The following is a 27,396-nucleotide window of genomic DNA, read 5'->3' as shown; positions in this document are numbered from 1 at the left end:
TTTTCCAACACCTCTCCAACCTGCTGAATTTCAAGCCAGTGGAAATAAAAGTGACCTTGCAAATACCATTTAGACTCATTAAGATAACGGTGGTAAACAATTAAATAAACCACCGGAAGTTTTTTGTATTTTGATAGCTTGTTGAAACATAGACGGATTTTTCTCTCCAAGTCTTTATCAACCCATAATGAGTTAAAGTCAAACGAATAGTCGAAAACGTTTTCATAATCAGCAATATTCAAATCGCTCACAGTACCATACTTTTGTTTTGTAGAAATGCACCAAGAGATTTGTTGAAGCTCACTCAAATAAAATTGTTCTTTGAAAATCAACTCGTATTCTTTCTTTGAAATTTCCTTTGCCCTTTCGAGGAAGACGACGTAGCGTTCATCACATTATTTGAAAAATGAGTTTTTTTCTGCGGTTGAAAACACTTTTAATTGTAAATGTTCATTATCAATATCTTCATTACACCAAGTTCCCTCTAATTTCATTTTTCTTATTTCAAAATTTGACAATTTTATCATTTGGTATATTTTGCCCAGAAACGGCCGCCGCCTTTTGAGACTAATTTCATTTTACTGCCTTTTCACCATAAAATTTAGGTCAAGTTAAGGAAATAGTTTACTGCTGCCAACAGTTAAGCTACGCTGCCAAATTGGCCGGCGCATTTTTCTTATATACCATAAAAGTCAATTCCCCGTTCACTAACAAATTTCAACTAGGTCGAAAGTTCATTTGGCCGAAACAAATATAACAATTAATATGACTCATATAATTAACCAGGACCAATAATTAGGACCCCAAAAATTGGAATTAGAAAGAATTTTGTATCGTGTCCCTTGTTGTTAAGCTAAACTTAGCAAGATCCTAAGTAGGGGGTCTTCTGCTTTTTGGGTGGAAAATTTCTTTCGTTTACAAAATCCTAGGATAGGGGTCCTCCAAAAAATTAAGGACCCCTTTCCTAGGATTTTGCTTTACGTGAGGACCCCCCCCCCCCCCCCCCCTTAGGAAGGACCCCCCTTAGGATCCGGGACACGATACAATACTACTGTTGGTTGCAAATTTTTTATATCACATAGAAGAAATCGTCATTTTAATAATTTTCCTTTTACCTGAAGCAGTTTTGTCAAATGAAATGAAATGGGGCCATCGAACTGGTCACCGCAAAATTTTGTTCTGTTCAAATAGCATCATTAGGTATTTTAAGTTGAAGATAAACTGAATAAATTGAACGTGAACGTGACATGACCAAAAAAAAACCATATAATTAACGCAGAGTTGCAAGTTCATCTTCCGTTTTTTTTGCAAAAAAAGTCAACAGTTTTTAGTTTCATGTCTATTTTATTATATTAATTATAATCATTTCAATGTCTTTTTTGAAAATTTACAATGTATTTCTTTTTGCTATGCGCATCAGAAGTACTGGCTGAAAAAAGCTGTAGAGACTTTTATAGTTGTTTAGAGGCGCTCTGCACGACTGACAATACAAAACTATTGATAAATCGATTAATCAAAAAACGGCTGAATCAGTACCTTCCCAAATAATCTAACACGGATTTAAAAATGAGCTTGTAAACAATATCTGTGAAAAATTATCAAAATAGTTTCAGTTGATGAATTATGGTTGAGTGAAACAACATTTTTTTTAAATAAACCTTTGCTTTTGGTTGAAAAAGCAACCAAAAAATATAAAAAACACTTATATTTTTTAAAGATGAAACATTAAAGATACAACAAAGGTAATTCGTCGAAATACCAAATTCGCAATGTTTTTTTAAAAAATGTTTGGTAGCTGCAAAGCCAACAAAAATTAGGTAAGATTCATTTTTGAGAAATAACATTTAAAAAAGTTCAGCATGCAAAAAAAAATTTCCGGTATGCAAAAATGACATTGGCTGACCCGTCTTTAACCACAAACTGTAGTCTCATCAATCCTCTACGTGACCAATACAGTAACTTTTGAGCTTGAACCAAAATCTATTAAAAAAGCTGATAAAATTTGATCTGATTTGAAAGAGTTTGCTTGTCACAAACATTTAAACGAAAAATTATTACTAGATTAATGCTTGAGTTGATTTCAATAAAATCATCGTAATGAAACAAATTAGAAAACTCATGTTTCTTAACCAAGATGCAATTTACAGCATTACTTATTTCAGTCTTAATTACACCTACAAGGCCTTCATCTGATTCATATTTTAACCTCCCACAGTGTATTTTTGGGAAACATGATTTTGTCTAAAGAAATTTTAAAGCAAAAATGTCATCAGAAAAATTCAAAAAAAAAATTTGCCGCTACTTTGTCCCTTATGTACTATTTTGAGATATCCATGTTTGATGACGGACCCTAATAATTTTCTAATGGCGCCTTTGACGTCAATATATACTAATTTTAAGGGGGGAGCGCGCGCCGAAACATTGATTTTTTTTGGTCAAAATGTTCCAAAAAGTGACTAAGAACGCCTTTTTTTGGATTGTTTTTTTCTAAATTTTGCCTACGGCACTAAAACTTTGGCCAACACAGGGTCTTTTGAATGCTTTTGTAGCGCTCGCAACATCGAAATTTTTTTGAAACACCTTCGAGAAAATCCTAGATCCGCCCTGTACTGTAACTGAAGGCTTACTGCCATCATGCATCAACTCTTCTGCTGGTATTTTATGTAGCAAAAACCAAAATGCGTAATTAAACAAGAAATTCAATGATTGTTTTGCCAGATTTTAGCAGATTTCCGACATCGTATCATCTGGTATAGTTTTATTTTTTACAGGATCTGTTTAAGACTCATGTATCATTCCATGTAAAAAAAACTAAAGAAACACAACCTGTACAAGTTATCTTCAAAATTAAACCTTGTCCTACGATTATTAATGCAATTTTGTATTGGTTTTTTGCTAAAACCTTATCCTATGCAAGTAGAAAAGTAGTAAAGTGCACAACTTGATTACCAGAAAATCTTTTGAGCTATCTGTAACTGTAAAAGAAAGGAGGCCATGGGCCGTAGTTCATTAAAAGTAGGCCATAGTTCATTGTTATTCTTATAGATTTTGAGAGTAGCTGAAACTGCAAGTCGACTATAGGAAACAACGAAAACGTACCAATGTGTACGCATTCTGATCTTCAAATTCTTTATTGAAAAAAAATATACTTTTTGTTCTAGTTTTTTTGATGTCAATAAACAATTTAGACCGGGAAATTTAATTGATTTATCTGAATTCTTGACAAATAATTTCAAAAATTGACTATCAAACAGCTAAATTGAATTCAGAGAACAACTCATCAAAAACGAAATCAGTGTTTTCAGTCAAAACAACCAAAATTTAAAACCAGAAAACAACGAAAAAAAACACAAAAAGGCTGATAGAGTTTAATAGCTCTAACAAGTTTGACTGTCATTAAAACCAGCATTATGAACCAATCACCGTCAGATCTCCAATAAAAATAGACCTAAGGATGAAAAGTTTCTTATTATAAAAAAATTTTAAAAAATGAATCTATCAATTTTTCTATAGTCGATACACAATTTTTAATTTTATTGAAAACTTAAAAATTCTCTTATTCTATAACTTTTAAATAACTGAATAGTTTTTTTGGAAAAACTTTACTGATTTTTCTCATTTATCATATATTTTTTTTAAAATTCAACTTAATTTATAATAAATTTGCAACTAACACCAATTTTCAAATATGGCATTTTGAATTTTCTCGCTTGTTAAAGGCTAGTTTGTTAGTTTTTATCGTCAGTAGTTCTTTTTCGTCTTTCGAAGAATTTGGAATCTACTAAATTGTTTCACTAGTTCAAGTTTTAATCTTTTGTATATTATTCTACTTTGTTGAATTTCGAGAGTAAAAATCAGATTTGAAAAGCAAGCAAACCATTTTTTTAAAAAGCGAAGTAATTTTGATACGCAGGATGTGGGCAATAAATTGCAATAAATTGATTTTTTTTTTTGAAAAATGACGAGATCCCAGATCAATTCTATCGAATGTCGCCATGACTGAGTAATTGAATCTGAGAAATTTTTTGGTTTTTGGTTTACACAAACTTTTTTTCTAAGACCTATTTCTGCTTCTTTTTTGTTGTATGTGATGATTATTTTTTTGCATCTGTTCTTGCAAACCTTTTTTGCGTTAAACACCCAAATTTTAATCATGTTGTGTTTTTTCTACTTGCAGAGTGAGTTTTAAAATACAAGCGAAGTTTTGTGGATTTTTGTCCTATCTTACAACTTTTGAGGCGTATCATTTTCATAAAAAGACGAACAAGTACCGACTCACGAACAAAACTAATTCCCATTTAAAGACATACAATTCGAGTCTCATAAAAAATACCAACTTTTTTGGGAACAATCAAGATAATATTCATCATAAACCCGTAAACTAGTTTGATGAAATATTTCACAATAACACACATTGCAAGAACTTCTATTGATGCTTTCAGTTCTCGGACAGGAACATTAAAAGCTGCAGGGAAAAAGTTTTCAAATAAGAAAACCAATTTTCTGACTTTTTTAAAAATCGAAACCTAGAAAATTCTAGACAAGGAAGTTTTAAAAACTTTGTTAGTTGTTTTTGTCAGTAGTTTTTATATACTTTCAAAGACTGAAATCTTCTAACTTTTATTTTACAAAATTTTAAATTTTTTAAATATTTCTATTTTGTAAATAAAAGCCAATACAGTCAGTCTTTGAGAAAAAACTTTCAGAGACTGACTGTGCACAACTCAAGTTTCTTCTATTAACCATTGAAGTTACCGAGATTTTTTGGCTTAATCGTCAATTAAAATCAAAGTAAAACAGAAACTTTGAGAATTTCTACCAAAACCTGTCTAAAAAAATTTCGAAGAAATTGCTCCTTTAAGTCCACATTGTCCAAATCTAGTTTTATTGACCACAAAATGACTTTGAGAGAAAATACAAAAAAAACTGAATGATCAGAAATTGATAGAAAGCGGATGACTTTTCGCTACTTTTGACAACTTGACAGGAGAGTTTGGCTTATCAATTTTTCAAAAATCGCATTAGGAGGCCAAATTGTGCACTGGATAGGCGCACAATTTTGCGTATGCATGATCCTAGATTCCAGAGACAAATCTTTAAAAAAGGTCTAAAATGTAAGTGGATTCCACTTACAAAATTTCAGTGGATTCCGCGTACAAATACCTGTAACGTAAATTTTGTCGGCCCATTGTTTTGTTGCGGGTTCCGCAACAAGCAAATATAGCTAGTTGTTCTGGATTCTGCAACTGTAATGAATCCAAAACAGCAAAGAAGATCAAAGAAAAGTAGCAATGTTGCGGATTCCGCGACAAATCTGATTTTAGCCTGTTGCGGATCCCGCTTACAATGCAGAGAATGAACAGTTTGGCCTCGTAATGCGCCACAAAAAGATATTCCCTAAGCTTACTCCTCGTAAAGTTTTCAGTATCAGAGGCTACATTTCTAACTCAACTGCTCTTCAATTTAAATTCTCAAGCATGCAGCTCAAAATCTGCAGGTGATGTGAATATGTGTTCACTTGTGCTTTCTTACCACCAGTGTACCATTTAGACAACATATATTAAACACGAGGGGCAGACGTGCGCTTTTAAAACAGTCACGTATTTTACGATTAATCAAATCAAACGCAGTTTTCTACAAAAGCGAACCAAAAATTTTTCTATTTGCACACTCCAAACTACATGGTTTGGACTTATTTCTGCTTTATAAAAACACAGTCCTTTTTACAACAACTAGTAATTTAACCGCAACTTATCTGCTGTTTATTCAAGTCCAACCCCTAGTCCAATCATTTAGATATTCGATCATAGTAGCGATGGGTTCAACTTCGAGACACGAAATGGAGCTGCAGCGGAAGGTAAGAAAGTTTAAATTGAGAAGAAACAAACCGTTAATCATCTAGGTATAATTCATAAAATCAGCGAAGAAATCAAGTGTTTATAATTAATTTACAAACTCAGACCACAAAAATTGAAATTTATTTTTGCCCACAAGCGCCAATTTTTTGAGAAATACTCTATGAAAAAAAGATTTTTTATAAAAAAGATTTAAATTGGTCTAAAAACAACATTAACTTGTCTGCCAATTTCCAAAAAATAAAATGCAAAAATTGAAGTTCTTGGCGCTGTTTTAGCACATTCTTACAATGAAATTTAGAAACAAATATTAATCTTTATAAAGGATTCAGGGGTAGATCCAAGATTTTCTCGAGGGGGGGGGGGGATTTTCAAATGTTTTTTGAAATTCTGGTCAACCATTTTAAAAAATTTTTGAGGTCGACCATATGGTTTTTCGAGCTCTCCCAAATCATTAGAAAGACCCTGTTTACCAATTTTTTTTGCGCAGCAGGCAAATTTTTTAAAAAAACCCGACAAAAAAAGCGTTTTTGGGCACTTTTTGGAAAATTTTGACCAAACAATAAAAAAATCGCGTTTTTTTGGCGCGCGATCCACTCGCAAAAAAATAAAAACTAAAATTAAAGCAAAATGGAAAAGTTGTGAATAATTTTTTTGTTTATCAGCAAAAAGTTTTCAAAAAAACAAAAGCAACAAAAATTTCATCTTGAACCCAAAACCCGTTTTGAAATTGGCTGCACTTCTTTTGTTTGCTCAAAAGCCAACCAATGAAACCATTTGTAAAATGCGCACAAGGATGAAACAACTTAAAACCTCTATTTCTAACTTATTTTTCATTTGAAATAAACCCTAACAAATACCGAAAAAAATGGGTTCGTTTCACAGCAGCCAAATAAAATTATCTCTATAAAAGTTTTTGAACTGACAACAATACATAACAGATTCCTACATTGATGGCAATCAATTTTCCCAAAGTCTTTCAAAATATTTCGTATCTGGAAACTTACTTTCGTTTGGCTAGGAAAAACAGCTCATCAAATTGATTAGTAAATAGCAGAAAAAAAACACGAAAAATAATTGAGCAACAAAAAATGATAATTACATTTTATTTTCATTCTTCAACAAAAGTAAGTCAAAAACTATAAAATCAACGATTTCAAGTTGAATCCAATAGATTCAAACTGAACTTGGCTGCCATTCATATACTTGCTTAGAAGACAATCGAATAAACCAATTGTAAAATGTGCTTAATCATGAAACAATCAAAAAACATCCAGTCTTTTACTTACTGTTCAAATGAAACAAATCCTTACAAATACCAAAAACAAATTGAAACTTTAGCTTATGACAAAAAATTTAGAACGAACAATTTAAAAGTAAAAAAAAAACAACAAAAATCCAAGAATAACAACCATCTTCTTCGCTTTTTTTACGGCAACCGAATTATTATACCTAAGTATTTGCCATTTTTTATTGATCTAAGAAATTTTTCGAATAAAATAACAGACTTAACCAAATGAAAACAAGAACAGTCGGTTACTGTGCTTGTAGCATAGAATGTTTCGACCATAGTCTTGAAACAAATACATCTTTTTCTTTCAAATTAATTACTTTTTTGCTTGTTGCGATAAAAAAAGCTCTGAAAAATAGATCTTTGGCATAATCTGAACGAAAAGAAAGTTTGCAGACAACTGACTAGAAAAACAAAAAAAACTGTTACAAAATCAAGTTCAGAAACTTTTTAAATTTAAATGTTTTGATTTCAAAGTTGGCGCTACAAAATTCCAAAGATTAGTTTTACTTAAGTACAATTAAAGTTTCACGGCTTAAAATAGGCATCAACAAGCTTTTGTAAGACCGCTTAGCTTGAAACTAGGCCGAAAATCTGTTTTTCTCAACACTTAGAAGCTTTTTAAAAAAAATTCAAATTGGTTCAAATCACGATTGAAAGGGCTATAATATGATATATCACCTGACCAATTTCGATGATTATTTGTGGTACCTGATTTTGTGTCGAGAACAAAAAAAAACTAGAACACACCCGAATACAAAGTTCCTCCATAAGTTTCAAATGGTCGGAACAACAACTATGGGAAATATTTTTGCGTCATTAAACGCTAAGCCAAAACCAACAGTAAGTCTTGTTTCTGAATGCAGGAAACCTAATAACTGTTTTTTATAGTTTGGTCACGACGATAAAAGTGTTTAAAACTCGATTATTTGTTTAGCCTATACAGACGTTCGAAATCAGCCTTAACAACTAGGCGAAAATTTTTTTGCAAACACAGCAACTAAAGGCTAAAAAAACCTGTAAAAAGCGAAATTAGAAAAAAAAAATTGGACTTATATAAAATGACTCTCACATGAGTTTCTTTGGAAATAATCGATTATAATGGATTATATCGCCAAAAAACTTAACCCATATAATCAATTTTGATGACCCATCCAACCATGAAAATGGATTTTTAGGGGATTATAATCGATTTTTTTCAATATTTTAAAGTCCATTATAATCGATTGTTTTGACAGTATAATCAATTTTTTAGGCTTTAAAAATCCATGAAAAGCGATTTTTTTCTGCAGAAAATAGCTTAATTTAGAACACAAACAAACATGTTCATAAAAAAGTTTGACCCACCCCCTCTCCAAGTTTTTCACCCCACCCCTAATTTATCCCACCTTGATTTACCCCCCCCACCACCGATCCCCCCTCCTGCTTAACCCCTCTAATACCTTAACCCCACTATAAACAGTCCAGTTACCTGCAACCCCACCCCGCCCCCTCTCACACACGGTGGCGGTGGACTAAACTATTACGATTATAATCCATATCATCAATTCTAATCGATTACTTTAGTAGTTTTATGGATACTGACTAAAAAATGACAGTATAATCGATTATTATCCATGAAATTCCAGAGCGGGGATTTGTTATTGCCACTTGTTATTGCTGGCTATTTGTACCTCATCAATTATGGCCAGTCACGATTCGTTACCTGACAAAAAAGTAGCTTTTCTTTATTGTCGCAAGACGATTTTTGCTTCTCAAAAAAATCGATCAAAAATCAAAAATAGTTCTCAAAACTTATCTGAAAAACTCAAAAAACATCTCAACAAAAGATTGAATGGTTGCAGTTGAAGTTGCGCAGATGGTTCTGACCATTTATACTTAGTCATATACATATATATATATATATATATATATATATATATATATATATATATATATATATATATATATATATATATAGCAAAAAACGTCGTGTTTTGTGCATGCGAGGATAGAGACTCGAAATAAACTGAGAAAAACTAATTAGCTAGACCTTTTCTGAAAATGAAAGCAAAAATTAATAGACTTTTAGCTAAACTCAGCATTTTCAAAAATATTTCATGGATTTTGACATAAATTTTAGTGTTGCTAAAACTTTTGGCGCCTATGAAGCATTTAAAAGACGAGGATGAAAAAAGACTGTTTTGATAGGTGGCGATTTTCAAATGGCCATATTTGAAGAGATATAATAGAACTGTATTAGATCAGAAAATAGAAAACTTTCAATTTTTGTTACCTTTCAGGTGATATTTATTCCAGTATACTCTATTTCGTAGTAGTAGCTTTAAACGTACCTTTCCTAGTTTAATCAACAATCTTTCTCTTGCTGGCTTAAATTCTTTAAATTGTCGAAATGGCTTTTCTCGACACAAAAAGTTTTTGAAGTTTTTTTAGTATCCATCAAATCACAACTAAAAGGACGTTTACTTGATAAATCACTCGATTCCATACATCTAACCTTTATTTGTCGTAATTAATTTTGGGTGAAACAAAACGTAAAAATAATAAACCACCCTAATACAAAACTAATTGTATATTGATTTGAATCAAGGTAATCGCCTTATTAAGGCTCTCCAATTTTCAAAATGATTGAGTCAAAATTTTTTCATAGTACACTCAATTTTTAGGAGCTTCTGATGTGTGCACTAAGATGGAACATTTGCTCTATCACATTTTGGCATTCGACACTTGATGACCTTCATATACTCAAAGTTCAAGTCATACAATTCCATTCAATTCGTTTAACATGAAAAATACGAAGATAAAATATAAAAATTATATGACTTTTATAGGAAAATGTAAAACATGACTTTTGTAGAAGAAAATGTATGACAATTTTTTTCTAGTCGGGGTAATCTGCAACGGAAATCCTGTATGTGTGTGATTGTATTTTAGGTGAAGGAGGAGTTGAAGAGTGCGACTGACCCGGTGGACAAGATCAGACTGACTGCACTATCCAGGGGCCCAGGGGGCATCAAACACATCGGACTGGTGTTTAGAAACATGGACGACGATGGATCCAAGAGCATCTCCTTCTCCGAGTTCCGCAAGGGAGTCAGTGACATCGGGTGCCAACTCACCAAAGAGGTATACATCTACTGTTTTTATTTTTTAACGTAGAGAAGTCTGAAAACAGACCAGAAGGTCTCATGACTATCTCTCAGGCTAATGTTTAATGGTTGTAAATGCGGTTTTATAACAAGCAATACTGGTATACTAGCCTGAAAACAAAGTATCATTATTATTATTACCAAGAAGTTTGCTTCCATAAACGAACACAAAATTGGTCGTTTTTAGCCAATTTTTTTTCTTCAAAAACTCGTCTGCAGCTCAAAATTTTTCGTACATTAGGTTCTTTAAAAAAGTATGTGCGTTTGTGCTGATTCAGGAGTTGGAGCAGGCCTTCAAAGTGTTTGACAGAGACCAGTCGGGGGAGGTGGACTACGATGAGTTCCTCCTCAAACTCAGGGGCGACTGCCTCAACCCCAAGAGAGAAAAGGTCGGCTATTTCCTCCTATCAGTTATTTCGGGCAAAGTTTCTACTTGCGTTGCAATAGAAGCCCTTCATGCATCCATATTTCGGCTGCACTAGTGATACCACATGAAAATCCTAAGTGCAAAAAAACGACCTTGAGTCACAAAAAAAGAGCTTCACTCAACAAAAGAACTCAGTCTGGAACGTGAGGAATCAAGAGAAACGGACTATGCATAGAAAGGCTGCAAAGTTCATAGATCCTCTGCGAATCGCATAAACGACAATTTTAATTATTAGATTGGCGAGAAACTGGTCACGCAACTAAAATTAACACAAATGTGAAGCTGCAACTCGGAGATAAGCGAAAAAAGCAGCAAAGGAACTGAGAAAAAATGTGTACACAACGCGATTCAAGCTGAAAGGCATTTAAAATCACATGCACACGCTCATATGTATCACAACTAGTTTATAACATCTAATGAGCAGTTAAAAGTCAATCTCGCAGCTAAGGCATAGATCTCGCCCTAGCGCTCTCGAAGCTTGTAGCTCAATACACTTTAACATGTACTCTAGATAATACCTTAATGTTCCGATCAATGAAAGGGTGAGCTTTGTATTCGAATGTTTATTATCAAAAAAATTTCTACACAAAATTAGGTACCAAAAATTAAAAATAGAACTAGTCGAGTGATATATTATTTTAACTTACATCAAGTCGTGATTCAAAAGAATTTCATAAAATTCACTCAATGACTGGAACAAAAGGCTTATAAATTCTAGTTTTTTAGACTAATTTCGAGAGACTAAAGCGCGTGAGTAACATTAATTAGATAAAGATCGGTTTAATAAGCCTGAAAAATATATAATTTCAGCCCATGAAAACATTTTTTCATAGCTTCATTTAGCGCCTCACTAATAAAAAAAATCCGCCGAAAGTGAGAATTTTTTTGTTTAATTTTTTTTCTAAAAAAAAACTGAAGTTGCCTAAATTAAATTACTAAAAGTTTCAGCTTCTGACTGCCATTTCATAACACCACGCATAGAAAATGGCACAATTTTGAAAAGAAAAAATAAAAACGTTAGTTTTTCTATGCTTGTTTATGTGTGTTGTCGGGTCGGAATTTTCAATGCTATTTACACAAAAATTGGCTATCCCTGTTGCTACGACCAATGAAAGTGATGACAAACAATTTTATAAAACTTTCAAAAATTGTACTCATTGTCAAGAATAAAGCGAGCGAGCAGGCTTATAGTAGGGTGATTAGCTCTTGAATAAGGTTTGAAAAGGTTTTTTTTTACTTCAGCAATCTTAGTTTTTAAACTTTTTTTCAGCGCCTTGCCTTCATGGGAATAAATTTTTGAAAATTAAATAATTTTTGCAATTTTTTTGAAAAAAAAAAACTGTTTTGTTGAATATTCCTAATTCTTTACCGTACTATCGAATATGCTTAAACTCTAAGCTTTCAATTTTCTTTTACCACAAACAAAAAATGACAAAATTAGAAAAAACACACTTTTTTTTTGTAATCTTGAGGTAGAAACTTTTGTGCTGCTTTCAGAGCAACATGTTACTCTTCCTATTTGATGGCTTTGATCGGTATGATTTTCAGTTTGTGCAGCGTGCATTTGAGAAACTAGACAAAGACAAGAGTGGAAATATTACAGTGGAAGATCTACATGGAGTGTATGATGTGACTCAGCACCCCAAGGTGGTGTCCGGAGAATGGACAGAGGACGAGGCACTCGGCGCATTCCTAGGTAAGGCTCATACTGGAATAGTTTAACCGGGGCCAAGGTCCGCCACTTATGTCGCCATCAAAAGGCTCAAAATGTTAATCATTATACCCGGGCCGAGATCAGCCACTTATGTCGCCATCAAATTTGATTGCGGAAGTGGTTTGGAAAATACCTTTTTTTGGGATATCGAACATCATCCTTGATCCAGAAAACAAGAGCTTTAGATGTAAAAAAAAACTTTAAGAAACTTTTCTAGGTTCAGGTCATGGGTGGATTTAGGGGGTGGGCGGGGTTACGGACGTCTCTCCCCCCCCCTGAACCTAGAACCCCCCATCACTGCCGACCCTAAATGTTTTCTAAAAACGTCTTTGGCGCCAATAAATTTCAATTTTGAGGGGGGAGCGCGCGCCAAAAAAATGCGATTTTTCAGTCAAAAAAGTGCTTAAAAACGCCTTTATGGCCATTTTTTTTCAAATTAGGCCAAAACAGGGATTTTTAGTGCTTTGGGGTAGCTCGGAAAATTGTTCGAAAACTTTGTCGATTTTTTTAGGTCTACCAAAATTATCTTCCGAGTACTCCCAGAACACTATAAAAACGCAACTTTGACGACAAGTTTTGCTCCGCAGCCAATTTTTTGAAAAAACAGGTAAAAAAGCCGTTTTTCGGCACTTTTTGGAAAACTTTGACTAAGAAATTGTTTTTTCAGCGCGTTCCCCTTCAGCATTAGTGTATGTTGGCGACAAAGGCGTTTTTAGAAAAATGTTAAGGTTGATTGGCCTAAAATGGATGTCATAAAATAATACCAAATGGGGACCCTTTGGTTGGTAGAGGTCGAATCCTAAATTCGCCCATGATCAAAACCATATTTTAAATTTCCAAAAAAGTGAATTAATGGCCAATAGACTTAGATAACAAACTACGCTGGTTTTGAATTGCCAATGCAAAATCTTTCAACCAAAAAAAATAAATGAGTTAAAACTAATATAAACACACAGGGGTGGATTTAGGGGGGCGGACGCTTCCCCCTCAGGGATTCGATCCCCTGCCAACCCAAAGGGTCCCCCTTTGGTACTTTTAAGAAATCCAGTTTTGGCCGACCAACCCTAAAAGTTTTCTAAAGGCGCCTTTGGCGCCAATATATACTAATTTTGAGGGAGGAGCGCGCGCCGAAAAAACGCGATTGTTTGGTCAAAATTTTCCAAAAAGTGCCTAAAAATGCCTTTTTTGGACTGTTTTCCAATTTTTCAAATTTTGCCTGCCGCGTAGAAAATTTGGCCAAAACAGGGACTAAACCAGCTTAGGGAGAGCTCGAAAAATTAATAAATTAATTTGGTCGACCTAAATAAAAGATCGACAAAATTATTAAAGTTTTTCGAAAATCCGACACCCCCCCCCCCCCCCCGAGAAAATCCTAGATCCGCCTCTGTAAACACAGCAATATGAAATGCTTTCTTTTCCATTACGGCCCACTTATAGCCCCTCCCCCTACCCAATTGTTAATTGTATGGGGTCTTAATTTTTCACTAGGCTTGAGGGGCTTATATTGAGAAAAACTCGCAAATTTTAAGTGAGATGCTTTTTCCTGAACGAGCAAAAACAGAAAAAAAAACTGTTCAGAAGATTGTTCCGACGATTTGAAAAATGTGGAGGAACTTTGTATTCGAGTGTGTATTGGTTTTTTTTTCCACGAAAAATTAGGTACCACAAATAATCATCTGAATGAGTCGAGTAATATATCATATTAAAGCCTTCTCAGTTGTGATTCGAACGACTTTAAAAAGTTTTGAACAAATAAATTTTCTCAGTGTTGAGAAAAACCAGTCTGAAATTTTTGATTGTTGGTCTAATTTCAAGCTAAAAAGGTGAGGCTAAGCAAGCTTACAAAAGCTTTTTCATCCTTAGTTTAAGCCGTAAAAACTTGGTCGTTGGAGTCTTTTAGCGCTAATTTGGGAATCAAACATTTCTGCAAAAAATTTTTTGAAATTTTTCAAAATATTTATTTTTTGTTTTTCTTTTTCTTTTTGTCTAGTCATTTTTCCACAAAACTTTTTTGCAATTGGCCTATTTTGCTATGAATGTCGAATATGCTTAAGTTCTATTTTTTCGTTCAATTTTTTATCACACCACGCAAAAAAAAACCACATAACTAATTTGAAAAACTTTTTTTGTCTACCGGCTATCCTTGTTTTCTTTGGTTGTAGCGAACTTCGATGATCCGCAGAACAAGGACGACACAGTGACGAAGGAGGAGTTCTTCAGCTACTACGCTGGCATCTCCGCCTCCATAGACAACGACGCCTACTTCGCCCTGATGATGGAGAACGCGTGGAAGCTGAACGAGAAACCCCGAAACAACAAACCAGGAGATTACAAGAGCAAGGTATGATTGTTTGTTTGTTTGTTTGTTTATGATGAGGTTTCGAAGCCTCATTATGAATTATGTTTAACCTGTAACAAGAGTACCAAATTGCTACGTAAATGCAGGAGTTCGGAACTTAGATAATCACAAAATTGCGTTTCGGGCAATTGAATCTTGCTGCAATTTTTTTTCATACAAACCGTAATTTTTTTACTAACTTCAATTTAAAAAAAAACAGTCTCAAGGTTTGAATCATGGCAAAAAAGTTCACTTGACTCTGGGCGATCCAAAACTTTCTATGACAATCAAAGAGGAACTTATGGAATAATGAGGAGTTCCAAAATCGATGTTGTTATTTCAAAGTTTGGTAAGTGAAATTTTTAGAACAAAACCCGAGCACCACAGAAGGTATGACTTGCATGGCATGCTTTTGTTTATATATGAGTAGGATATAGTTGCAAGCCTTTTAGGTTTCTAGTTTCCAGCACAACACATAGTTTTGCAGAACATATAGCATCAAAGGCTTATGAACAGTTAACTATAAAGAGTAAAAACATTTATTACTAATGAAATCATTAGGACAAAATATTACATGAAGGTTGAAAACAGTAGATTACACAACTTGAAATGCAATAAAATTGAAATTTTCTATAATGCAACAGAATGGTTTTTTGTCAGAATGGTTTTTATCATCTAATTTTGCTTTTGATTTTCTTTGCTGTCGCCGGGAAGCTTATTTTTGCAAGTTTCTTTTTAGCCGCTGTTTTAGATTTAAAAGTTTTGTAGAAAAGTCTGAAACATCATAAAACTTGACATAATTTTTTTGTTCTCAAGTTTTTGCTTGAAGCCTATTTCCTATTACGAATTTGAGGGGAAAAACGAGCAAAAACAGAAAAAAAAACTGTTCAGAAGATTGTTACGTGATTGAAATCCTGAAGTTTCTCTTTTTCATCAGTAATGTTTTAGATACAAGAACTAAGTTTAAATAATTTCAGTTTTAAACTGAAAAGTTTTTGAATTTGATAACCAAAAAGTATCCAATATTCTAAAAATAATGAAAAACTGAATACTCTCTTAAGAATAATTTTATGAAGAAAATCCAAATTCTATTTAGTTGAGAGTGAAATGTGTTGTGGAGTGAGGCTGTTTTTCATTTTCTCTCACCTGCGATTTTCTCAACAAAATAATTCTGGTCAATTTTTCCGATTCATGCGAAACTTGGCTAGCGTAAAATTAAGGCCATGCAGTACAAACGCAATTTTCATATTCATTCTTGTAAAACCGCTAGTTACACTATAAATGCATGCATACTTGAGGTTAAAGGAGGAAAAAGCCCTGAGTGTTCGCAGTGTCACTCAATCCATGTCGAATAGTTTTGGAAAAAAATAATGAAAAACTTTAAATTTTGGTCAAAATTGAAGATCAAGTGTAAAGTTTTGAGTCATACAAAGTTAGTACGACCGATTAGCAAGCCTCAAAAAAATTGGAAGAATTTTGTTGCGTCAGATAACTCACCAAGCATAAACAATTCGCGTCATCTTTTCCGCATTATGAATAAAATCTTCAAAACGCGCATCAATTAGTCCAGAGAATGGCCAAATTGGCAATTTTCAAACTCATAAGACAGACTTTGCAAACAATTATTGGAGATAAAACTTGTTTACATTTGATTTCAAGGAGTTAATATCTTCAATGGGGTATAAAATTTATTGTTGAAATCTATTATTTCGATCGCCGAAAATTAGCTGAATAAAAAAACCACCTCAATTCGAAGAACTTCGCCGAGCAGATGCAAAACAACATTAAAAACACTGGGCAAACAGACATGAGCTTCTATTTCTAAGCTTCTATGTCTTTAACAGAGTGGGGTTTGTATTTAGACAGACGCGTATTCCTACTCGTCAGTAAGCAGACAAATTTTGTAATAACCAATCAGAATCAAGATCAGAAAGCAAACTTTCGAAACAAATAACTATGATTCATTAATTTCTTCCCTGTCCTGATTATGATTGGTTAGTACAGTATTTGTCTGCTTACTAACAAGTAAAAAAACGCGGTTGTCTAAATACTGCTACGTAATCATAATCAAGTATACCTTAAGAAAGTTTTTTATGGTGAGCGCGCCTGTTTTGCTGTTGATGAACTGCTGATTTAAGCTGTAGGATAAATTACGTAAACAAAACTGTTCGCTTGGGAAAAAAAATTAATTTTCGGTTTGTTGGCGTGCCTTTGCTTGTGTAACTATTTTAGAATCCATAGAATAACACGCCATGATTTGGAAAATCAGCGGATAACAGTAAGCAGGCAAAAAATGAAGCGACAATCAAATTTAAATAAGTTTTCAATCGGAATCAAGCCCATTTCTGTGTTGTCATCAGCTTGTTGCCGTCAGATTTGTCAGTAAAGTTTTTTTCATAGAAAAAAGTCTTATACATGACTATAGAGGTGGATCGAGGATCTTCTAGAAGGGATTTTTTTGAAATGTTCTAGACCTTTTTCGAAAAACACTTGAAGCAAAAAAGGCAAAGTACAGGAAACTGGCGAGAAAAACTGAAATGCTTATAGCTCTTTTTATGGGAAATTTAACCGGGGTTTAAATTAATAGCCTTTCTGCCAAAAACTCTGAGGCATTGAATGTAAGCCAATCCACCTAGTATTCAGTCGCAATTGGTGTTCCATTCTTGGGCAATTTGTTTTGTTTATAAATGGTCAAAATGACTAAGCGAAGATTAAAGTTTCAACTTTTTCACAATTATACATGTAACAATACCAGCAGAAACAGAAACACACTGTTTTTGTGATGCGTAATTCAAAGAGGGCTTTAACATGATGTATCATTCGAACGATACAGATTATCAATGTGGTACCTGGTTTTGCTTGGAAAAAAACCAAATAAGTTAAAGGATATGCCTGAAAGTCTGATAAATCTAAAAACTAAAATTAAATTTTATTTTCAGTTTTTTCTAAATTTATACCTTGAACTTTAAATCCAAGTAAAATACCAAGAGTGTTTTTTGAAACTCAGAATATTTAAAACGTCAGATTTTTTCCTTCGATTTTAGCAAAAATAACAAATAATTCAAACACTTACAATGAACTTATCTAGGTTTGTGTAAAACGCATGCTTCAAAAAATCAAAAACCACAAAAAAACTGTTTCAAATGAAAAACACAAAAAACACGAGACAAAAAAAGTCAATTCGTTCAAAATGGTCTTAATGCTGATTTAAATGCAAATGTTTTTGTTCCGACTTTTATAACGAAAGTAACGGAAAATTTGTGCTCGGGGTGGGTTTTTTTCTTCAGACAAATTTCGACTTTTTAACTAGCCATTTTTGACGGAATTTTTTGTATATCATTCGAAAAGTATTGTTGTCCTGAGCTTAAATTTGAAATGATAATTCACATGTGATCATTTTTTGTAAAGTTATGGGGGCTTAAAGGTTGCCAATTAGGCCAATTTAGGACAATTAACTCCGCGATATTTTCGCGCTATTACCGCGTAAGCGGAGATTTAATCCGTCTTAGAATTCGTTCCAAATTGGTTCAAAGAAGCATATTTTCCATAATTGATTTGTTACAAGGAGCGTAATAATTTCTTTGGCGCTTTATATGGCATGTGAGGGGATGCTTTTCATAGAAAAATTTTTAAACTTTTGAAAAAAAAAAATTTCATTTTATGTTATTACATTCTCTTTGTTAGTGATATTTATGTTATTGCTACTCCATAAAAGTTAAAAGGCAGTCGGAACATTCAGGGCTTCGCCCTGATACGAGCGGTCTAGTTTATTTATGCGATTAAGTACAATAAGTTAATTTTAGGACATCTTTGTGAATGAGCATTTTTCTTTCAGCCAGTAAACTTCGAAACTGAATTCTTCTTAAACTTCAAAAAAGGAGTAATTTCAGCCATATCTTTTTCTGAATATACAACCAAATACAGACACTGAGCAAAATACAACCATTTGGACAACGCAAAAGTAAAAAAAAAAATGGATGAAAGATTTCTATTAGTATTTCAGATCATGCTGTCCAAAAAAAAAATTTGGGCTCAATTCTGATTAAAAAACAACAACTTTTCTAATGTGATTAAGTATGATAGGCTGATTTTGCAAGTATGTGAGTGAGCATTATATGTTCAGCCAGTAAACTTCGAGCCCTAATTCTTCTTACACTTCAAGTAAAAAGCGGCCATTTGTACAAAAAATTACAAAATTGGATGAAAATTTTTTATTTACACTTCATATCTTGAAAATTAGTGAAAAGCTTTTATAAAAAGCCTTCTTTAAATTCGCTGTAAAAAAACCTGCCTAAGGTAAAATTTTGAAATGTTTTATTTTGAAACTCCAAAGACTGTTATTTTCAAAAAGAAAAATTAGTGTAGAATTAATTTATGGAGAAACTACAAGGACTTTAATTATTATTTTTATATCTTTAGATACCTGTTAAACTTGAAATTAGTTGCATTTTGAATTCTGTATCGGGAATTTTTGCTCAGTGTTTTTTCAATTTCATAAAATTAAATTATCTGATTAATTAGTAAATTTTTTGGTAATTGAATTAATGTACAAGATCACAGAACCAAACGGTTCTATATATTCACCCGGAAAAAGTCAAATTGTGAAGTTCAAATTCAAGTTTTGTGAAAAAAACTTACAAATTAAAAAAATTTAAAAAGTTTAAGAAAAAAATTTCAAGAACTATTGATTTAAGCACTTGAATTACATGCTTTTTGGCGTAAAATACAGTTGTTCCTTGAAACAAGAAAAGTCAAGTTAGTGAAATATTGGGATTAATTAGCCTTGGAATGATTATTTAAGCGAGGTAAAACCGAAATACTTTGCTGCGCTCAAATAAAAATCGCTCGAGCATGATAGCTAATTGAGTAAAATTGCGCATACTAAAGGTTCAGAAAATTTATGCATCGTCAACTTTCAAACCTCTAACCAAATAAAATCAAAAAATCAAAAACCACAAAAAAACTGTTTCAAATGAAAAACACAAAAAACACGAGACAAAAAAAATCAATTCGTTCAAAATGGTCTTAATGCTGATTTAAATGCAAATGTTTTTGTTCCGACTTTTATAACGAAAGTAACGGAAATTTGTGCTCGGGGTGGGTTTTTTTCTTCAGACAAATTTCGACTTTTTAACTAGCCATTTTTGACGGAATTTTTTGTATATCATTCAAAAAGTATTGTTGTCCTGAGCTTAAATTTGAAAATTATTTCACCTGTGATCTTTTTTTTTAGTTATGGGGGTCTAAAAATTGCCATTTTGGTCAACTTGGGAAAATTAACGCGCGATATAATGAGCGCTATTAACCTGTAAGCAGAGATTTAATCCGTCTTAGAATTCGTTCCAAATTGGTTGAAAGAAGCTTATTTGCCATAAGTCATTTTTTACAAGGAGCGAAATCTATCCTTTTGTACTTTATATGGCGTCTGGGGTGATGATTTTTATTTAAAAATTTCAAATTTTAGAAAAAAAAGTTTTTCATTTTGTTTTATTTCATTAATTTTTTTAATGCTATACTACTCCATAAACCTTAAAAGCCAGTCAGAACATTCAGGGCTTCGCCCTGATACGAGCAGTCTTGTTCACATTTCGAATTCGTTTGGAGTAGAGGCTGTAACAGCTAACTAAACAAGTTTTGCATTTGAACCGGATAAGGAAGGCAACGGCTAGCGACTTTCAGACGTTATCTTTGTCTAACTAAAGTTTTTCAGTTCATTTTTTGAATTTATTGAAAGTTGGGCATTACAGCACTCATTGGAACATAGTAAATTATAGCACTCCAAAAAGAAGATCGGATATACATCTCTCTACAAAATTCATGATATCGTTTTTTCTATTTAGCTGTTTTTTTCAAAAATTTTTTACCAACATTACTCGAGCCTTTTGAAGTTAGGGCAGCGATATCTGCAAAAGTACCATTAAATGTTCATTCAAAACTACTGTTTTGATGATCTTATTATGAAATTTCGCACCTGAATGTGCAAATTGCTCTGCGAAAAAAAGTATTATAACCGTTTAACAATGTTCTCACAAGCATGCCTATCTATGCAGACAAAATCATTTAGATGGTCACCTTTGATTAGATTAAAAACCAGTGCAAATGAATCTGATTTTCAGGACCTGATGGACTCGTTTGGCAAGAGGACCCAGAGAACTAACTTCGGCAGGAGTGGGTCAGACCTTAAGTGTTCTATGCAGGTTGAAGAGCGGAAGAACGGGTCATTCAACAGGAACATATAACACACACCACCGCAGGATCCGATTCCCATTTTAATACCCCCCCCCCACCCACCCTTCAACAGCAACAATATCCTGAAACCACCCCCTTCGAATTCGATGCATATTTGACGAGAAGAGTAGTTGCATGAACACAATTTGCCGTCTATCGAGCAATGATTCTAGTTAACAATTTTCGATCCAGTTGTTTACAGTAAATCGGCAAGAGAAAAAAGCTGTGCTATATGAACTACGTCAAACCCTTTGAATGAATTGTTTCTTCCCTTCTAATTGGAGTATCAATTGTTAAGTGCATCCGATAAGTGAACTAATCTCAAGAAACATTGTTGCGCGTGATTCTATTTTATAAGCACAGAATATCCGAAGCTTAAGCTTCATTTAAGCAAAACTGAAGCTAATTTTCAAATTCTACTGTATAATAACTCGTCAGAAAGCGACGCAACATTGTTTTAGAATCCTCAAGTTTCTTTTTGTTGTCCATATTTCTTTTTTTTTGTCTCGAGGTCAATGGTAATGTTGTATGTTTAAAAAATCTATGAGAAATTTGTGTCAATTTCAACAAAACAACTTTCTAAAACTTTACACAGTAATTAATTATATCTCAGATCTCACCACAGTTCAGCAATAGTTCACTCTTCCAGAATTCATTACCACAAATAATCGGCATCATCACAGTATTGCATCATTGATAAGACTATCAATGGTTCAAATTTCTGAATCTACTGCCGGTAACCAAACATCGCAGCATCGGAATTTTGTTTTACTTTTTGATAGAAATTCACTTAAAACGATAGATTTTCTTTAATTTTTGCATCAACGTTTTTAAATTATGGCGAAAATTACCACCAGCAGTAGCAAACAAGACAGTCTCTATTATATTGTTCTTATGATTAACTACTCCTTGTAGTCCGGATTTTTCTCAAGGATCACAAATCCCTCGAGGAAAGGTGTGAGGGGTCTGTACTCGTCCGTAGCTAACTCTGCCCTTTCCCCGATATTGAGAAGCACAGGGGTAGTATGAGTCTGAAACCCAGTAATGGTTTTTGGCTTTCCTGCCTGGCCTACAACATCAACTGCTTGGCCGACTCTGACAGACACTGGAAGTGGGTTCAAGTTTTCGTCGAAAGTGGTCAGCATTCTGGGCTGGATGGCGGGCACTATGCTGTAGAGAAGGTAGTGCGCCTCTCCCAAAATTGTTTCCTTCACATTCAGGCAAGATACCAGCAAGGTCATCACACCTGAGCAACAAAAAAAAATTCAAACGTCAAACGGTCATGAACAGCGCCAACAATGATTCTCGACCACGCAAAGAAAAAAACTGTAACAATTACTATGCTCTTTTATTTTTTTGTATGAGAATTTCTTAATCATGACAACTTCGAACACAGCAAAATACCACGAATGTAACTTATCGGCAAAAATGGAATTTTTCTAAATTTAAAAACGCCCACTGTCACTTCCATTATTTAATTTTTAGCAACGAATCTGCTCAAAAAAACTTTCATCATTTGAACAAATTACTATAAGACCACATATCTTGATATTTGTTTACCTGCAAGTGCGGTATTACTGCAAAGGAGTCTGTCGCAGTGGAACGCGTTTATAGTCAGGGTTCCCTTTCCCATGTGAGTGAGTCCTTGACTAATCCTGGTCATAAACAGATTGTTGGCGTCTTTCGCGTAATACTGGGCCAGCTGTCTCAACATCAGAGCCAGTCGAGCATTGTTCGTTCCACAGCCAAGTATACCCATTGCCAGAATTGAGTTTGCAGACACCTCTGCGTCAGTGTCATGTGAGAACTTACTAAGAGTGTCAAGTACAGGTAACTGTGGATTGCTGGGCGACAACATAGCCAAAGCCAGAGGTACTGCTTTTCTGATTGATGTCTCTCCGTATCTCAAGAGGTGCCCGAATGTCCGAGTGGCCATTTCGGATCCGATGTCCTCCCCGTTTGCGATGATAGCCAGTCCCAAAGTTGCAACTGAGTGATATAGTCCGGGGTCAATTTTACTTCCGGAATCATCTTTTTCCTTCTCCTTTTTGCTTTTATCATCCTTCGATGATGAACTCTTGTCGTCTTTCTTATCTGCTTTCTTTTCCGAGCCCTGGCTAGATCCCTGGCCAGCAGGTTTCTCCTCGCTTTTTTCCTCTGGTTGCGCAGACTCGGAGCAAATATGCAGCAACTTCTGGATCTTGAGTACATTACCAGTAGTAGCGTAGGAACATATTTCCAACAAAAGAGCAGCAACTTTCTGGAACATCTCGCTCTGATATTTGACAACTTCCAAGGCTGCAATCGTCGCTTCAGACTCTTCTTGAAGTCCAAGGTAGTTCAGACCAAGAGCAAGTGCCAGGAACAACATGAAACTATTCGCGAGCTCCTTGTCCGTTTTCTCCATCAAGAACGCCAATATGCACTCGGACACTGATGCATTAGCATGTCCCACAGAGATCATGCCCAGAGCAATGCCAGCCACGCCCATCACTTCTGGAGTGCTCTTCTTGTCAGTGAGCACTGGCTTGATGAGATCCAAAACGTCATCTCTGTTTGATCCACAGTAGGCCAGGCCGAGTCTAAGTAAGTAGTAAATCAACAATATTGCCAGTCAAATGTCATACAGTGGCGAAACTTAGCTTCAAGCCACTTGCAATAAAATAAGCATAGGATTAAAACAGCATGGTGCTCAAGAAGTAGCAAAGATGACTTCGAAGAAAGGAAAAATTGCAAAAGGATCTAGAAAAGCTAAGACTTTAAAAAATGAAAACAAGAAGTTTGTTCATGATTAAATGTATTGAAGTTTTTTAATGAGATCATTATGAGGTTAATTTTGAGCTTTCAAAAATAAGGATACAAAAAATTGTCAATCTTTCATCGATCCACAGAAAGTTATCAATAAAACCGGAAATTTGTAGGAAACAAACTATTAGGTACAAAAGCAGCCAGACTTTTGAAATTCAAATTTAAACATATATGACCGTAAAGCTCTTTGAATTGCAAGAAATATGACCGGTGCTTGTTTTGATAAAATAAGCCCAATTTGAGAAAATTGGATCAATAGGTAATTTTTTTTTATCTCGACTGGGAAATCTTAACATTAAAATCCGCTATCGAAACTAAAAGTCTATCACGTTTTTCGTCACCTTTACACTTTCGCTGTTCAATACTGGATTTTTCCTTTCTTTTAACAATGGAAATGAACTGAATTTAAAAAAAAATCAAAAGTCAAACCGCAAAATATCAACTTTGATCATGAACAATTTTTATGACTTTTCCTGGGAAAAAATTCATCAAGACCTATTTAAGTGAAAATCACTTCGTCCTTTTCACACTAAAACTGAAAAGACTGGTATTTGAGTGATGCTTACCCAAAACATGAGCAGATTCTGAGCTGCATGTTGTTACTGAGAACGTAGTCCGATAGCAGAGCCAGGGCTGGTTCGCATTCATTCATGATACCCGAACTGACGATTCCACAAGCGAGTAGGGCGCCCGATTTGATGTAGTCGTCAGTCGAATAGAGGTACTTGTCTATCTTGGTCAGACCTCCGTCCACATCCCATAGCAGCAGACACCCTAACAACACACGAGCTTCTCGATTTTAAGTATAATACTATGAGGTTTCTACCCATAAGATAAACTCAACAACACACTAGCTACCGCAAGTATAAGCGACTATAAGCTTGTGTTCAGATAATTTTTTTCCTCCTGAACAAACAGTAAGGTATCTAGCTGCTTAAAGGCGTCCCCAGAGAACTGAACATTTACCCAAACTAGCAGTTGCGCTCATCATGCCGTGCTCTTTGTTTTTGTAAATCCACTTGTTGCCAGCGTCCTCTGGCAGCAGCAGTTTGTCCGACCCAAAGCCACAGTTGATGAACCCATTCACAAATGATGAAGCCAAATTCTGTCTAGCCGAGTCCGGCTGATTGCCCGTGCTAAAAAACGTTGAAATTATAGAGCAGCAAATTGTACTGAACGTTTTATCACTGTTCGAATATTTGTAACCCAATTCAATTTTTCCAAAGCTATATAAATTTGATAGAGCTTAGTTAAAAGTTTTTAATTAGAGCTTACTTAAAATATTTGTTCGTTTCCAAATGCGCCTTGTAAATATCAGCAGGTAGCTTTGGCTCCATAATGTCGAGCTCACGAGCCAATGCAAAGAAATTTCCATTTAGTTTTCCGTTGGTCATGATTTCTTTCAGTTCATCGATGTCAGTCTCATCAAGGGTCAAATTCATAGTTTCCAGCTCCAGATAAATCTGCTGTCTTCCAAGCATAAAACACAGCTGCTTTTGCATTTTCGTACTAGGAGCCGACTCAAGAACATCAATCATCAACGGCGTATCATTTAAACACATTGACAAGCGCATGGCATCAGGTAGTTTGTCAAATTTTCTATATATTTTATAGGCGCACTTCAGCAAATTAGTATTCTCTGGCTCTGCTACATACTTGACGCAACTGGTCAAATAAAGACAAACACGATTGTAGGTGTTTTCATCTGTATGTGACACTAAATCATCTAAGCACTCAGTTTCCATCAAAATATCGCAGGCATCGGATTCAGCATTATGCTTCATAAAGTATGGTACAATATCGTCCACAATTTCCTTCAAAAGCGCCCTCTTTTCGTCGTCTGTATCGTCAGATGACCATTCGTCACCGACTTCGGAAGAAACGTGAAGTACGTATTCGTGACCCCACGAGCCGATGTCTTCTTGTGATCCAAGTTTTCGAAATTTCAAACAATCGTTTTTCTCAGAACACACCATGGACATCACTGACACAACATCAGCGCAAAGCTTTTGATTCTTCTCTGGTGTCATTTTGTTGTAAATAGTATCTTTCAACTTATCGAAGTGTGGCATCAAAAACTTCATCGGCTTTGGAACAGAAGTCATTGAGTTCGTAGACTCTCTCAATTTTGACCTTAACAGTTCAAGTGCGTTCTCCCATTTTCCTGCGTCGGTACTCTCTAGCTGCTCCACGGCTGTTTCCAACTCTTCCTGCAAAGCCTTGTCCTCTTCAGACAATTCATTCTTCGTTGAGTCTCCTTTCTTTTTTGCATCTGTTTCGCTGTCGCCTTTCTTTTCAACCACGCTGGTTTTCTCTTCTAGAGGCGCCATAATCTAGAAAAAATCTCAATTTCTTTAAGAAACAGTTTGAAATCAATAAAATTTAATATAAAAAAGAACGTTTTCGCTATAACTAGCATCATCAGGTATGTACAACTAAAAGACAGAGCATTTCCAGTTTAAAAGATTTAGAAAACCAAAGCGACTAGCATAAAAAAATATGGATTTTTTAGAAACTTACATTATTTTGAACCTTGTTCCAAACGAAACGACGTCGGAAATCACAGTAAAAAAATTTGCCGGATCAATTGAGCAATCTCACCCCCCTACCTTCTCTTTTTTTTGGGGGGGGGGGGATAAAACTCAATAGTTACTTGAGGCATGTTTATAAGCACTTGAAAATAGTTTAGATGATATGAAATCATAAAACAGATTCTCCAACGAATGTGGAACGCCAAAATTTACAAGATCAAAGCTCAAAAATTGCAATCAGAGTGAGAAAGAATCAATAAAACAGAAAAGAATCAATAGGCATATAAAGCTACTTTTTTTCTGTCCTCAAAGGAGGAAAAGTGTATTGCATACAATATAAGGGTGCTGCGAAGAACCGTGTTTGATATTCAAATACAAGGCTAGAGCATCAACCCTGGTAAGTCGCTTTTCTCGATGAAGCAATGATCGCCCAAACAAAAATTTGCAAAAAAAAAACAATTTTCATAAAATTCTAGGCCCCCACGCTGAATTCATCAATATATATTACTGAGACTTTCCACAAGCGGGCGCTCCATAATCTAGAAACAATCTCAACTTCCAGACAACAATACGAAAATTTCACACCAGGTGACCGACTCTGTCTGCGTTAATTTAAATTGTCCAATTTTACATGTTGCGTAGTGAAAAGCAAAAAATATCCAACAAACAGTTGGAAAATGTGAATGAACTCAAGGAAAACAGGAAAAAAAATGATTGCTTGAAAAAATGTATCACTTTGAAGCAAAAGTATAATTTTGAAAAAATATATATGATCAAAGCATCTTTACAATATACGAGACCAATAAGAGAATTGAACTAAAAATAATCAAAGTAAGGTTGCAAAAAAAAGAGAAAAATAGATCACGAAAAAATTTTTCTGACAAAAAACTGAAAAAACTACACAACCTTATTAAACGTCTTCACTTAACTTTAAGACCTTTGAAGAAACAAAAACACAATCCCTGAATAAGGTAGAGGAGTTTTGCCTCATTGGCCAAAGCAAAATGAAGACTAAAACGAGACATACATGTGACATTCGACCAGAATGCAGTCAA

The 27,396-nt window shown here is 34.4% G+C and overlaps 2 protein-coding genes across 3 annotated transcripts; one reads left to right on the top strand and one right to left on the bottom strand.

Moving 5' to 3' along the window:
• Positions 1-5,560: 5,560 nt before the first annotated feature.
• LOC134841076 (calcyphosin-like protein) lies at positions 5,561-21,609 on the top strand. 2 transcript variants are annotated; one of them, XM_063856850.1, is made up of 7 exons: positions 5,561-5,857; positions 10,081-10,272; positions 10,574-10,684; positions 12,271-12,418; positions 14,599-14,777; positions 15,141-15,164; positions 20,891-21,609. In XM_063856850.1, exons 1-7 carry the CDS (start codon positions 5,816-5,818, stop codon positions 21,011-21,013), a joined length of 819 nt encoding a protein of 272 aa, XP_063712920.1. In that variant the 5' UTR covers positions 5,561-5,815; the 3' UTR covers positions 21,014-21,609. The 2 variants fall into 2 exon arrangements, with proteins under 2 accessions (XP_063712920.1, XP_063712921.1); XM_063856851.1 differs by lacking the exon at positions 15,141-15,164.
• On the bottom strand, positions 21,545-26,140 carry LOC134841075 (26S proteasome non-ATPase regulatory subunit 2-like). The gene is made up of 5 exons (XM_063856849.1): positions 25,086-26,140; positions 24,777-24,946; positions 24,377-24,584; positions 22,563-23,584; positions 21,545-22,248 (listed from the first exon to the last, which is right to left on the bottom strand). The coding sequence occupies exons 1-5, from the start codon at positions 26,138-26,140 to the stop codon at positions 21,905-21,907; spliced, it is 2,799 nt and encodes a 932-aa protein (XP_063712919.1). The 3' UTR covers positions 21,545-21,904.
• Between the last annotated feature and the right edge of the window lie 1,256 nt (positions 26,141-27,396).

This window comes from Symsagittifera roscoffensis, chromosome 3 (assembly GCF_963678635.1).
Source record: "Symsagittifera roscoffensis chromosome 3, txSymRosc1.1, whole genome shotgun sequence".
Lineage (NCBI taxonomy): Eukaryota > Metazoa > Xenacoelomorpha > Acoela > Convolutidae > Symsagittifera > Symsagittifera roscoffensis.
The sequence above is the reverse complement of the archived record's forward strand: the minus strand, read 5'-3'. Positions and strand labels throughout refer to the sequence as shown.